At 42.6% G+C, this 13699-nt stretch overlaps 1 protein-coding gene across 1 annotated transcript in view; it reads left to right on the top strand.

The window, feature by feature from the left end:
* The first annotated feature begins 2544 nt into the window (after positions 1-2544).
* The window catches only part of cfap74 (cilia and flagella associated protein 74), a 72139-nt gene continuing 60984 nt past the window's right edge, over positions 2545-13699 (top strand). Inside the window, exons 1-14 of the mRNA XM_039011492.1 lie at positions 2545-2621; positions 3480-3578; positions 3916-4020; positions 4509-4682; positions 5272-5382; positions 5633-5735; positions 6246-6403; positions 6532-6754; positions 7010-7189; positions 8322-8486; positions 8652-8770; positions 12979-13045; positions 13142-13231; positions 13480-13677. Of these exons, the coding sequence (XP_038867420.1) occupies positions 2545-2621; positions 3480-3578; positions 3916-4020; positions 4509-4682; positions 5272-5382; positions 5633-5735; positions 6246-6403; positions 6532-6754; positions 7010-7189; positions 8322-8486; positions 8652-8770; positions 12979-13045; positions 13142-13231; positions 13480-13677 (1869 nt within the window). The remainder of the gene's footprint in view (positions 2622-3479; positions 3579-3915; positions 4021-4508; positions 4683-5271; positions 5383-5632; positions 5736-6245; positions 6404-6531; positions 6755-7009; positions 7190-8321; positions 8487-8651; positions 8771-12978; positions 13046-13141; positions 13232-13479; positions 13678-13699) is intronic.

Below are 13699 nucleotides of genomic sequence, written 5' to 3' on the forward strand. Positions count from 1 at the left end.
TTGATGCAGAGAGAGGAGAATAAGATCAGGGTTGAAGGAATAAAATACCTACAAGTATTAAACAAATGAGGGACAAGAAGATGACTATTGGACAATTCTCGTGCAGTTAGGGCCGGGAAATTGTCATATTGTTGTCCCGCATTCATCCAGGTGTTTCCATTTTTTTTCACCACATGTACCTTTGTAATACAGTAGAGAGGGAGATTTGAAACAGTCTTCAGACAGGCTTTAGGAAGACACGTTTAACTAATTAACAAGAATAGGAGTACAGCAAATGTGAACCAGATTTCAGATAATTAATTAAAAGTTGTTTATGTATGGCATCTTATCCACCGAAGGCTGATCCGGGTGCAGGTTTGTGTTCTAACCAAGCAGTAACACACCTGATTCAACTAATCAAGTATTGATTGAAGTTTATTGTTAGTTGATTAGTTGAATCAGGTGTGTACTGGTTGGCAAGAACAAAAGCCTGGGTCCAAATTGATCTCAGTGGATACGATTGGACACCCCCTGTTATGAATGCTACTTACATGATGAATAGTAATGATACATTTATTTTAATAACTTTAGGGGAGATTATTATCATTTAAGTTTACATAAGAAATGTCAGTTTGTAAGTTTTACATATGGAAATGAATTAAAGTTGATTATTTAAGAGGTGGGCTTATTTGGAACACCCATGGGCTTAAAGGGAACATTCGGTACCCATTAAGCCCAGTCCAGACTTTTCACATATTTTATCAAATATTTTTATCTCACATTAAAAAAATGGTGTAAGTAAAGTCATAAAACTTCACATGAGATATCAATCTTTAATTTTAGCTCCACTTTTCTTATGAAAATTAGGGCTGTATATACATTGGAAATATCTAAACTTAGATTGGTCGGCTTAATAGGTACACTTACCCAACTTTGTATTCTTCATTTACTCAAGTGTTTCCTTTATTTTGGCAGTTACCTGTATTTATAACTAATGGATCTGCTGATTTAAATAAAAATGCCAATGTTTAATGACTCAGAAGCCTTTCTTCTGGTTGTCTCTGTCACTCACCCACTGATCTACTGTAGTGTTGCTCTCCCACTCTCCTGAGGGAAGACGAGGGGAGACGAGGGAGAGAGAGAGAATACTAGATAGAGGATATGGACAGTCTAACACACTAGCTACTGTACCTTTCCTCTGATGAAAGCAAATTCATATTGCATCATATGCGCCTGAAAAAAGGAAAGAACGGGGGGGAGGACCCACACACACATCTCACGTTAAAGCTTCCGCCCCTCTCTGGTGTCCATGGAAACACTACTAACACACATGGTTTAGCAGCTGGTTTCAGTGGCTTAACGGTTCAAACAAGAGAAGACAGTAGCTAGCCTGCAAGTTACACATTTAGCGACTTCGAAGTTGCAGAAAGAACTCCAGGTAACACAGTCAATCAAGATAAGATAACATTTTAAAGTAGCCACATGCACACTACTTGTTCAACTCAGGTTCGCTCGCTAGCAAGTTAGTTTGTATAATGCTAGCAACGGGGTTGGCTGTTGCAAACGCCTATCTAACGTTACCTGAGCATGTTTCATAGGTCTGTGAGCTCTTTGTCATTTCCAAGTTATTTCTGTTGACCAATGTTGTTCAATTTAGGTCTTATGGACGTACCTGCCAGGGATAGTCCTTCAGATGAAGCTTCCATCTCATCTTTTCATTCGGAATATCCTCCAGACAACACTTGGAAAGATGAGGAAACAGAAGGTAGCTAACTCGAGGTCTAACATTTGTTTTGGAGGCGAAAGAAACGCACACCTGTTAGGCGAGGTGCTGACTAGCGCAGTAGAACACTTAAATTGAAGGAGAGCCGCACACTCTAGGAGCTCAGATGCAATAATTGAATAACCTAATATCCAACGTTTCGACAGACAAGCTGTCTTCATCAGGGTCTAACATTTGTTGTTCTGTATGTGTCTTGTAGGGCCTTAATCACAAATGCATGCAAATGCAAACATACGGTAGCCTAGCTAGTTAGCCATTATAAAGTTGTATTCCCACAAATTCAGATGAAGGCACAAGAGAGGAGACCTTCAGAGAGGACCCAGCACAAAGGCAACCAACGGATGCAACAGAGTTGTCTTTAGAGTTAGATGCTACTAACTGGTGGGTGTCTCTGCTGCTTTGAGGACAGATGATTTGATCATTGAAAAATCTGTTTTAATTCGGCTTTAAATGTTCCACTTTATTTATACAACATACCAATTTTGGCTTATAATTAACTTTTTACTTGTAATAATATTTTGTCTAGGATTATCTAACCTCATTCCAAGACTATTGCGCAAGTGTCTGGGAATGAGATGAAGGATTATCAATAAATAATTTTACATTAATAGTGGTGTGCTTTATATTGTTAGATTACTCCATGTTATTAATAATGATCAATTCTTGACCATTCACCAAACCTTAGCCATTGTCTCTTTAATCTGCAAAGTGCGGATAATGATGACGACCTTGGGGAGGATGGCGGATGTAGCGGAAAGAAGAGTTATGCTGAGACAGCACGGATGTTCAAGCTGAGAAGGAACCTGGACCAGCTGGACTGCTTCCACCGACAGAAGGAGCACAACGTGCTGAAAGCCAGGTCTGTGTTTGCATCCAAAATACTTCTGTAGTGCACTATAAAGGAAATGGAGTTTAATTTGGGACATGGCCTGTGTTTGGCAAGGATCAGACCTTTGTATGCCACCTTAACACAAATCAAAGATTTGTTCTGCCCAAAGACATTTCAATGCCCCCTTTTTAGTCCTGCCCTAAACCAAGGGATCGTTTCTGTAATTCATTGATTTGACTATTAAAAGAAAAATAATTTCAGCCAAAGAGGAAGCATTTCTGATAATGTGTCCACATTTGTTGTTGTTTTGTATTACAGAAAGCCATTAAGCACCCAATGAGCTGCGATGCAGACCTTTAGCACTAACATAAATGGTGGTCATTCTCTGCTGACACAAAACACCACACTGCAGTAGATTGTGTGGGGCAATCTTTTTTTGTGGCCAGGGCCATATTGGAATAGCTGCATAAAATCACTCTTAAGCTCTTGGCTTTTAGCCAATATACAGATGGCCTGAAGCATAATGATCCATCATTATTTGCTTCAGCTCTTTAGCCCAGTCACAGATTGTTATGTTGTACTTCATTAGATTGCAAAGAGAACATTGGGCCATTCAAAGCTGTTGGGTGCGTTGAAATCTCACAGCTATACCTGCTTCAGCACACCTTCATTGCTTCTTTGTCAGCACAACAAATATCACCTTTCTTTATGGATTCACCTTCAGTCACAAAATGGCCATGAATTCATTTTTACATCTTCATCCAACATATTACCTTGCTAACAGTCTCTGAATGTTCTTGTGACTGTCATAATGAGAGCTTTTCACATTGTAGTTTGTTGTTGTTGTAGATTTAGTGCAGTGTTTTGCCTTTACTTCTTGGTTTCCAGAGAGGAGCTCAAAGTTTGCCGTCTGCATATTTCTGAGCTGGAGAGGCAGAGAGCTCGAGTGGAAGAGGAGATAGAGCAACAGAAAGAGGACGACAACAGGTAGGCACAAACAAAGCAAACCCAGATATAGCCAGGTCAGGGGGCGTATGTACTGTATCAAGTGACTAAGAGTAGGAGTGATGATCTAGGATCAGATCCCCCCTGTCCATGTAATCTTACTAATTGTGATCTAAAAGGCAAAACTGGTCCTAAGTCAGCACTTCTACTCTGAGACGCTTGATATTTATGGCCCCAGCTGATGACCTCTTTATCCCCATGTTAATGGGATTGTTTTTGACTTGATCCAAACAAAACAATTAGATGATAATGATTTTCTTTTATACAACACTTAGGTAACAAATACAATGTCTCTTAGCACCCATTTGTTTTCATGCAGTGCGGCCGTGTTTCGCCTCCGAGCCCAGCACAAGCGCCTGTGTCAGGAGTTACAGCAAGAGGAGGAGCTGGAGTCACATGTGGCCACCACTCTGAGAGAACATGAGTGAGTCTGCACTACTGCAGCAGCATGATTTAGGCCCCATTACAAGGCTTCAAAGTGACTGCCAAGTTTATCTATCATAAAGAGATATTCACCCTTTGAGTGCTATTCCAGTTGGGCAAATAGCTACAATACTTCTGCTACTTGCAATTATAATTCTTTCTTAAAACAGATGTTTATTGTTGCATCCAAGATGCTTTTTCAAGAGCAATTGGATTCAAATGCCACAAGCTCCCATTAGAACAAACCATTTTCCTTGCAGACTTGAGTTCTTCAGTTCCCAGCTGAAATTTCATAGTGCTGCACATTGACTACTAGCTTTAGTACCACTGTCATCCTTGACCTTCCCTGCCCCCCCCCCCCCTCTTTCTCGCTCTCCTCTCCCTCCCTCCCTCCCCATTCACCCTTTCTCCCCTCCTCTCCCTCCCCACTCCCCCTTTCTGTCTCTCTCTCTTTCTCCCTCCATCCAACCGCTTCCCCTTTCTCTGCAGACTGGAAATGTGTCAGGTGGAGGTGGAAATGGGTGGTTTCTCCCTCCTCCGTGTGGAGGTGCAGGAGGAGGAGCAGGCCTACCAAGCGCTGCAGGCCCAGAGAGGGGAGGCCAGGCTGCAGAAGGAGTACACCTCCACCCAGAGCCTGCAGCTCCGGACACAGTGCCTCAAAGCGTAAAGCAGCTCACTCCTTTTGATTTGTTCATTTTTTTGTGAGCAACATAACTTTATTGCACACAAACTAGACAATACTAATGTCACATACAGAGTCATCTCGACACCCAGAAATGTTGTACACACACATACAAACACCCATAACATACACACTATACACACACGTACACCTGGATTGTGTGTTGTACTAGAGTAGTGGCCAGAGGGCACACAGTTAATGTATTGTGAATATGTTGTAAAATGTATTTTAATGCATCTTTTTTTTTTATTATAATGTATATTACTGCCTTCATTTTTGCTGGACCCCAGTAAGAATAGCTGCTAATGGGGATCCATAATAAATACCAATACAAGATATCACGTTTTCATTTTAATCGTTATGTCTGTCACGAAAGACTACATACAGAGTGCCATGCATGGTAGTTATGATAACATTTTCCATAATATTGTCATGACCCAGGTTAATCTAACTGTATAGACATACAAAAAAATGCTACACAGTAGCCTAGTCTAATGTTACTGAGATAATTGATTTGTCATTAGTAAAGATTCCTTCCGTTTGAACGTGATGTTGTTTGTCTGTTAACAGGAGGCAGGCGGCCACACAGAAGGAAGAGGAGACTCACTGTCAGAGGACCGCAGAGCTGGCCCAGGCTAGCCGCCAGAAAGCAGCGCTGTATCTTAAAGAGACTATCAACAGGTAACAGCTGTGTTCAACCTATCAACAGGTAACAGCTGTGTTCAACCTATCAACAGGTAACAGCTGTGTTCAACCTATCAACAGGTAACACATATAAAATGAGCAAATAGAATGTATTGAACTTAGCTATGAACTCGTAAGAGAGTTGATAACCAGATATCTCATAGCAGTTCATAATTAACATCATATCAAATTAATGTATGCACCCTCCTTCGCTCTTGAGTGATCGCTACGTCCCTTTTGTGTCCAGGATGCATCGGGAAGAGGCAGAGAACGAGCAGCAGAGTCGAGGGCTGAGGCAGAAAAGGATGCAGGCAGTCCTGTCATTGAAGGCCAACATTGCATGCACCCAAGTAAGCAGTGGACACTTTTTTGAGGGTGAACATTGAATGCCACGACCCAAGGCTATTGTTTAAGCATTGAGTAGAGTTAAGATAAGAGCGCTGGTTCTCAGCTCCTAGCTTGTGTTTCTGAGGGTCCAGCATAATGGAAAATGGCAATGGGCATCGTCACATTGTCAGGTGACACAATTACTTCTGCCTTCCAATGGACGGACATTTGTTCTGATTTACTGTATTAAGCTGGGAGTACATTTTGGACCTCTTTGTACGATTTAGCAGTTTAATAATCTTGACCAATTGCTACTGTATTAGTGGAGTGAACACAGTGTGATGAAGCCCTCATTTCTAATTGATTACTACAATCATTGCATTATTGTTTTCAAATCACACAGTATATTCCCTGCTTAAAGAAGCATCAGTATTATTCTTACTGAAAGCCTAGTTTGTGTTTTGTCCTCAGGAACGAAGGGAAAGTGTCATCCCTCCTTGACCTTGTTCACTCTACATTTGTGTTGTTTCCAGGAGAGCCTGCGAGCCCAACAGACGAGGGCCAGAGCCCAGGCTCGGAGACAAGAGGAGGAGGAGAGACAGCTGAGAGAGTCCCTACAGACACAGGGTATCAACAGCACCAAGTACATGTACCAACAGAAAAAGCTCCAGGAATTCCACCGAAAGAAAGAGTGTGTTCTTCTGATCAATCTACTTCTCTCTCCCACTCAATGAGTGGGTGTTTTCTTCTCACAATAACACGCCAAGGAGAAATATGATCCTATTTTGCTCACAATGGCTTGTTGTGGTCATTTTTCAGAGAATTTCAGGAGAAGCAGAAATCCAAACGGGTGGAAATCGTCTCCAAGTTACTGCTGGAAGAGGAGTTGTTAGAGAGACGTAAGAGGCACCATGCTCTGCTGTTCCCTCCCACCCAAGTCAGCCTTGTGGAGAGGTTGGCAGGGCAGGAGAGATCTCCAGAGAAGCTCCTTCAGAGCCTTGATCCACAGCCGGCAGAAACAAAGGAAGAGAAAAGAAAACGAGTGAGTGGAAATATCACAGACGAAGATGAAGAATTCAGACTGCTGAAGCAAGAGTCTAATAAAACAAATTGGTACACATGACATGAAAACTCCATAAATAGTTGGCTATTTTTCACAGCAGTAATAGGGTACCTAATACCCTCTCGTTGTGTGTGTATGCGTGTGCATGTGCGTATGTATGTGGGCAGAGAGTTTTGCACATCTCACTCTGAAGGCACGTTGTGACAGCTTGATGTGTCTGTTTTCGACCATGAGCATCCACACATCCTCTCACGTCCTTCCCAGCAGGACACAGTGTTTAGTGACAGCAGCTCTTCATCAGAGCTGTCTGACCAGGAGGAGAGCAGGGACCTGGAGGAGGAGCAGGGCCTCACTGACAACCTGGCGCAGCCTGAGTTCACTGGCCTCTGGGACCAGACACGTCAAGTTCACCAGGTACCATTTTAATGACACACATCATCATCAACTCACAAATACAATCATATTGAGATTAGACATGATGCTCAACTCCATTTCCTTTTTGTGTTCCATCTCAAAATAAATGTATATCCATAAGTATAGTAAACATAAGTAATTTGTTCTATAGTGTGGTCAATCAAGCCTTATTGGCTTGTGGTAAATCTGAAAACACAAATGACTAGTGAGAACTATGAAATAGGAAGTGAGAAATAAATGTTAAACTGGGACTGGTACCACTAGGTCACATTCTATAGAACAGGAGAAAGGATGGCTTTAGAACTGCTCTACTACTCCCCAGCCAGCAGCAGTGGGTTTCCTCTACTGCCTCTCTCCCACTCTTGAGATCCATGGCGACAGACATCACTTCTCATTTGCTGGTGCCTTGGAAGCCTCCAACGGAACATGACAGTCATTCAGGCCAGATAGTCCTGTGTGCGAGAAGTCATGCGGAAAGGTTTTTACTTTTCACGTGCACTTCTGCAAATGATGTACTCATAACATCACGACACATTGGGTTGGGTTTGGGTTGGGAGCTGAGTTGTAATGAGAAAAGGACCATAGGCCAAAATTACTCAGCTCCTTAACTCTTGAGGGTGAGACTGAAATCACTGCAATTTTCCTAAATGCATATCACATTAGCGCTCTCCCTCAAAGGCTGATGTCTTGTCTTGTTTGTGTTTGGATGCTGCCTTGCCTGCCATGATTAACTGAGCGGGACATGAATGGCCTGTCTATGAGAATTCAGAATGGTCTCCACTGGTAGACAATAACTACAGGCCAGTCTCTACAGTACGCTACATATTATGCAACTACTAAATACAATCATACACTGTTTTGTTTGTAGAGTTTGTCTACTGTAGTGTACTTGTGAATTTAGAGATGCTGCCTCTAAATAATTGTTAACATATTGTTTATTTCATTTGTTCCATGGCATGGTGTTGGTTGCATTGGCCATGCCCTCTTGTGCCAATATGGCTTTGAAAGAAAAATATGCCAAAATGTTATATCTGTTTGTTTAAAATTCAAGCTGTAGTATATCAATATATAGATATTTTTCAACTTTGAAATATGACCTGAATTGGTGTTCATTTCCCCCCTGATTTTCCAGAGCACTCCAAATGAAGATGCTAAATCATTACAGTCGCGAGCAGAGAGACAGGATATGTCTTTGCTGCCGGTAGGGAAACCTCCAGTGGCTGGTAAAAGAGTTATACAAGGGAAGGAATTTAAAGGCTCACCTTTCATCAGCAAACCAGAAATCATCCTCTTCAAGGTACATTGTTCTGCATTGTGTAACTATTTATTGTATTGCAGAACATGCAGTTATTTCATACTGTGCAGTCATTTCAGACAAAATGACATGCAGGAATTTCATACTGTGCAGTCATTTCAGACAAAATGACATGCAGGAATTTCACAAATCCAAATACTGTTGCAGGATTTTGATGTGGGACAGATGTACAAGAAGAAGGTCACCCTGACTAATGTCAGCTACACAACCAATTATTGCAAGTTACTTGGTGTCACCATGGAACTGATGGATTTCATTTCTATAAGGTGAGCGTTGTAGCCTAAGTTCCATGGTAGGTTGAATTGGAACAGAAGTGGAAAACAACTGTCTTGCTAAGCGATCAAAACCTGTTACTCATTTCTCGTAGGCTCAGAAAAACAGGGAATAGTTCATGTATGGGTCTAGGGTCAAATTGTTTTACAATCCTTCAAATGGTCAAATGAACAATTTAAGGTTGGGTAATCTGATCCTAGATGTTTGGTTGGGTCCGCACAACTTCTCCCTCGAGCATCCACCCCCTCGCAAAGCCTACACACTAGCTCAGTTTTGGTAATGCGTTTCTTTGTCCCGAGCCTCCATCCATCCCTCCCACCCACAAAACAAAGGAGGGATGAGTGTTACACGTGGGTCCCACACCACTCACTCTTTCCCTTTCCAGAGAGATAGTGAGATAACTCTGACTTTATGCAGTTACGTGAGCCTCTGCTCTTTCTGCCTCGGTGAGTGAACTAAGTCCTCGTCCTCCCAGGCTGCTGCTTGCTCAAACAGAGCCCAGTCAGAGTGTCTCGTGGTTGGGTTGGTTGGAGCCTTGGCAGGGCCTGTCTGCACACATCGACTCCACACACACACACACACACACTCTACTTCTCAGTGAGCCGTTCAGCTCAGCTCACCCATTACTCTGAGGTGCCAGTGCCACAGCCTATCATCCACCAGTACTGTGACCCAGAGGAGGAGGATCCTTCATTGGGTCTATAGTACGCTGTAATATCATTTTTGAAAAGGTAGATTTGAATGCCCTAATGGAATGTTGTTTTAAGTACCCGAAAGATCTGTACCCAATAGATTTTCTGGTGAAAATGGGGAAGGATTGCTATAATGTACTATAATGCAAGCAATATGGTTGTTGTGATTGATAAAATAAATTGGGGACTGTTATGTAATCTGTAATGTGGATTTTAGTATTTTGTTTTGGAGGATTATTCTTTTAAAATGTTATTTAAAAGGCCTTAAATGACCACTATGTTCAGGGCTTAAGTATCTGAAATCAACATTTGCTCAGCGGTAGACAAACGTTAACCAAGAACATGCTCTGATTTTTACACGCCGCTCGTCCATCGTTCTTTCGACGCCCCCTGAAATTCTAAAAATGGCTCCCCATCTCTCTTCTCCCCCAGCGTAGCTGTGTGTGTGCCAGGGCTGATTCTCTCTGCCATGTCTTAGCCTTACTGCTGGGACTCTGCTAGGTGGACTGCCCAGGCTCTGCCAAACGTTACTAAGGCGTTATACACATTAAAATGCAGCACTTTTACAGCTTACATTTTTTTTTAATAAGCAATTTGGCTTACTTACATCCTTCAGTGCTTTTAATGCTACTGCATAAGACTGAGCCAGAGCCTGAGATGGTTCCAAAATGGACACCTGACTCAGAATCTGTCATATGGCTCCTCTATTCTGGTTAATGTGACAGGACTCATGTTTTGACACAGCACCATATGTAGCCATCAGGCATGTTTTGGTGTTAACAATGTTGATGAACTACCTAGTGCTAATTGATTTGTTATAGGATCAGTGTCACCCAGGAGGGTTTGATAATGTATATGCCAGGCAGTCATACTGCACCTATGGGCTCCTGCCAGATATTTTTAGTCTAACTGTAAATATGGCCTGATTTACTGTACTGTTCACCACACGTCTTCAACATGGTCTCACTCAACACTCAATCCCTAGTGAACTGTTCTCTTTTTTTCTTTGAAAACATTTATTTTGAACCTAGAAAGACTGCCTCCCTCCATGCATTCATATGGCATTTAGAAAGCAGACTGTCAGATATTGTAGGTCAGGGGTCCCCAATTACATTCAGCCGTGGGATCGATTTTTCCTTGAGTGGATGGTCGGGGGCGGAACATAGTTATAAATAATTTGCACACTGCAAATTGACTGCAATAATCCCGAACAGATATAGTATTTGACAAAAAATGGAATCATTTCAAACCTTGATTACATTGGGATACGATCACATATCCCTCTCTATTTACGAGAATACTTGGGAGCAGATTTCCTAAATTATCACTTTGAGCTGATTTCCTAGTGATTTTACAGTCTTTTATGTCTAACATTTAAAAAAAAATGTATATCCCCAAAAAATAAAATCACTCCCGGCCGAATTTGGCCCGCGGGCCTCCTATTGGGGAACCCTGGTATAGGTAGATACAGTAGATAGTACATACTTTGTTAAAGTGTGACTCCTCTTATTGAGACAACAGATGTTGGTTGTGTTCTGTGATCCTGCCTGTGAGCGTGCCCATTTTGGCCTCTTTCATTCATTTCCAGGGCACAGCAGGCTACTGTCGACTGTCTTTGGAACTACTGAAAGTCAATCTGATTTCTATCTATTTGAAATAGCATGATATGACATATGATTTCTCTCACTAGTATTTTAACGAATTTTGATGTAAGTATGTAAATAAATACATAGCATAGGGTATGTATAGGTGTGATTGACAGGCTTCAAAATCAGAACAAATCATTTTGAGTTGATTTCCTGGTGATGTTACAGTCTTTTATGTCCAACAACAACATAAATAATAATAATACAAATATATTTCTCAGAAAACCAAATAAAATCCCCATAGGGCCACCTATTGGGGAACCCTGATCTACAGTATGTCCTATTTGGAGAGGGGTGAGGAATGGGATCCAGGGAGCATTTCAGCCCTCCTCTCCTAGCCTCTCTGCCAGAGGACTGTCCAGATCAAAAACCCTCCCTTGTCATTGGAAAAAGAGGTCACTCAAACTAGTCTAGTCAAATTGGTTGAGCCTGGTTGTGTGACTCAAAATGGGTTTCAGCTCAAGTCTGTGACATGAGAGCAATATACTGTATAATAATTGGAATCATTAAGCCATAATCACACAATAGTTTGATACTGATTCTCAGCTTGTGCTGTACAGTCTTCTTTACTGTTGTGCTTATGGTTGTTTTTTCCAACTCATTGTTTATCTATTGAATTTTGAGAAATTCTCCTGCGGCCTTTTCGCTCCACCGTATCGATTGGGTAGCCTTCTATATCTTTTGGAGGCTGGAACATTTAGCCACTAGGCTACCTGCCGCCCTTCTGGGGAAGGGTACCAAAAAATGTCTGCAGCATTGAAGGTCCCCATGAACACCGCGGCCTCCATCATTCTTAAATGGAGCTGGCCACCCAGCCAAACTGAGCAATCGGGGGAGAAGGGGAGGTGACCAAGAACCCGATGGTCACTCTGACAGAGCTCCAAAGTTACTCCGTGGAGATGGGAGAACCTTCCAGAAGGACGACCATCTCGCAACACTCCACCAAACAGGCCTTTATGGTAGAGTGGCCAGACGGAAGCCATTTACTCAGTAAAAGGCACATGAAAGCCTGCTTGGCGTTTACCAAAGGCACCTAAAGGACTCTCAGACCATGAGAAACAAGATTCTCTGGTCTGATGAAACCAAGATTGAACTATTTGGCCAGAATGCCAAGCGTCACGTCTGGAGGAAACCTGGCACCATCCCTACGGTGAAGCATGGTGGTGGCAGCATCATGCTGTGGGGATGTTTTTCAGCGGCAGGGACTGGGAGACTAGTCAGGATCGAGGGAAAGATGAACAGAGCAAAGTACAGAGAGATCCTTGATGAAGACCTGCTCCAGAGTTCTCAGGATCTCAGACGGGTGAAGGTTCACCTTCCAACGGGACAATGACCCTAAGCACACAGCAAAGACAACGCAGGAGTGGCTTCGTGACAAGTCTCAATGTCCTTGAGTGGCCCAGCCAGAGCCCGGACTTGAACCTGATCCAACAGGAGAGACCTGAAAATAGCTGTGTAGCGACATTCCCCATCCAACATGACAGAGTTCGAGAGGATCTGCAGAGAAGAATGGGAGAAACTCCCCCAAATACATGTGTGCCAAGCTTGTAGCGTCATACCCAAGAAAACTTGAGGTTGTAATCACTGCCAAAGGTGCTTCAACAAAGTACTTATTAAAGAGTCTGAATACTTATGGAAATGTGATGTTTCACTGTCTAAAATCTGTTTTTGATTTGTCATTATGGGGTATTTATGTGTAGATTGATGAGGGAAAAAAACTATATAATCAATTTTAGAATAAGGCTGTAACGTAACAAAATGTGGGAAAACCCAAGGAGTCTGAATACTTTCCGAATGCACTGTATATCCCACTACTGTGTGTGAGATGCATTCGTTTGAATTGGGTTGAATCTTCTGTTTCAGCTTCGAGCCTCCTGGTCCAATATCAGCTGGGATGGCCTGTGACATGCAGGTCATTTTTCAACCAATGGTGAGTCAGTCAGATAAACAGACAGACAAGCATACCCATCTGTCTCCAAGAGTTATTTACCTCCCTAACAAATTATCACCATTGATGTCCTTCTAGATGAATAAGGATTTGAAGGGAGAGGTCCAGTTTGTGTCAGCAGCTGGCCCCTTCTCTGTGCCCATCAGATGTACCATTAAGAAATGTGATGTGAGTACTAAGAAGGACCTCGTCTGAAGAGTGCCGATTTATCTTAGTATCCTACTACCTGCTGTCATCTGCATATTTACTGAAATTGCTGCACACGGCCCTCAATTCTTCTATTCCTTATGTATAGTATTGCATTTACAATCTTGGGATATTCATCTCTACAAATGTACCCTCTCAAATACTGTGTACCTCATCCATGTGCTTTCTTAGTACTTATGCACCTTTTCATTGTGTCTCATGACTCCTAGCTGTCTGTGGACATCGACCTTATTGTCTTTGGTACCCACGTGGTGGGCCAGACCATTTCCCGGGCTATCACCCTGACCAACAGGGGGGCCCTGGGGACATGCTTCACCCTGGTCTCCTCCCCCTGCCCTAGCCTAGCGCAGTCCCAGCTCCAACCCCAGGCTCATGCCTTGTCTGAGGCCTCCTCCGCCAGCACCGAGGTGAGACACTGACCCTTGATCA

The sequence above is a fragment of the Salvelinus namaycush genome, chromosome 16 (genome assembly GCF_016432855.1).
Source record: "Salvelinus namaycush isolate Seneca chromosome 16, SaNama_1.0, whole genome shotgun sequence".
In the NCBI taxonomy this organism is placed as follows: Eukaryota; Metazoa; Chordata; class Actinopteri; order Salmoniformes; family Salmonidae; genus Salvelinus; species Salvelinus namaycush.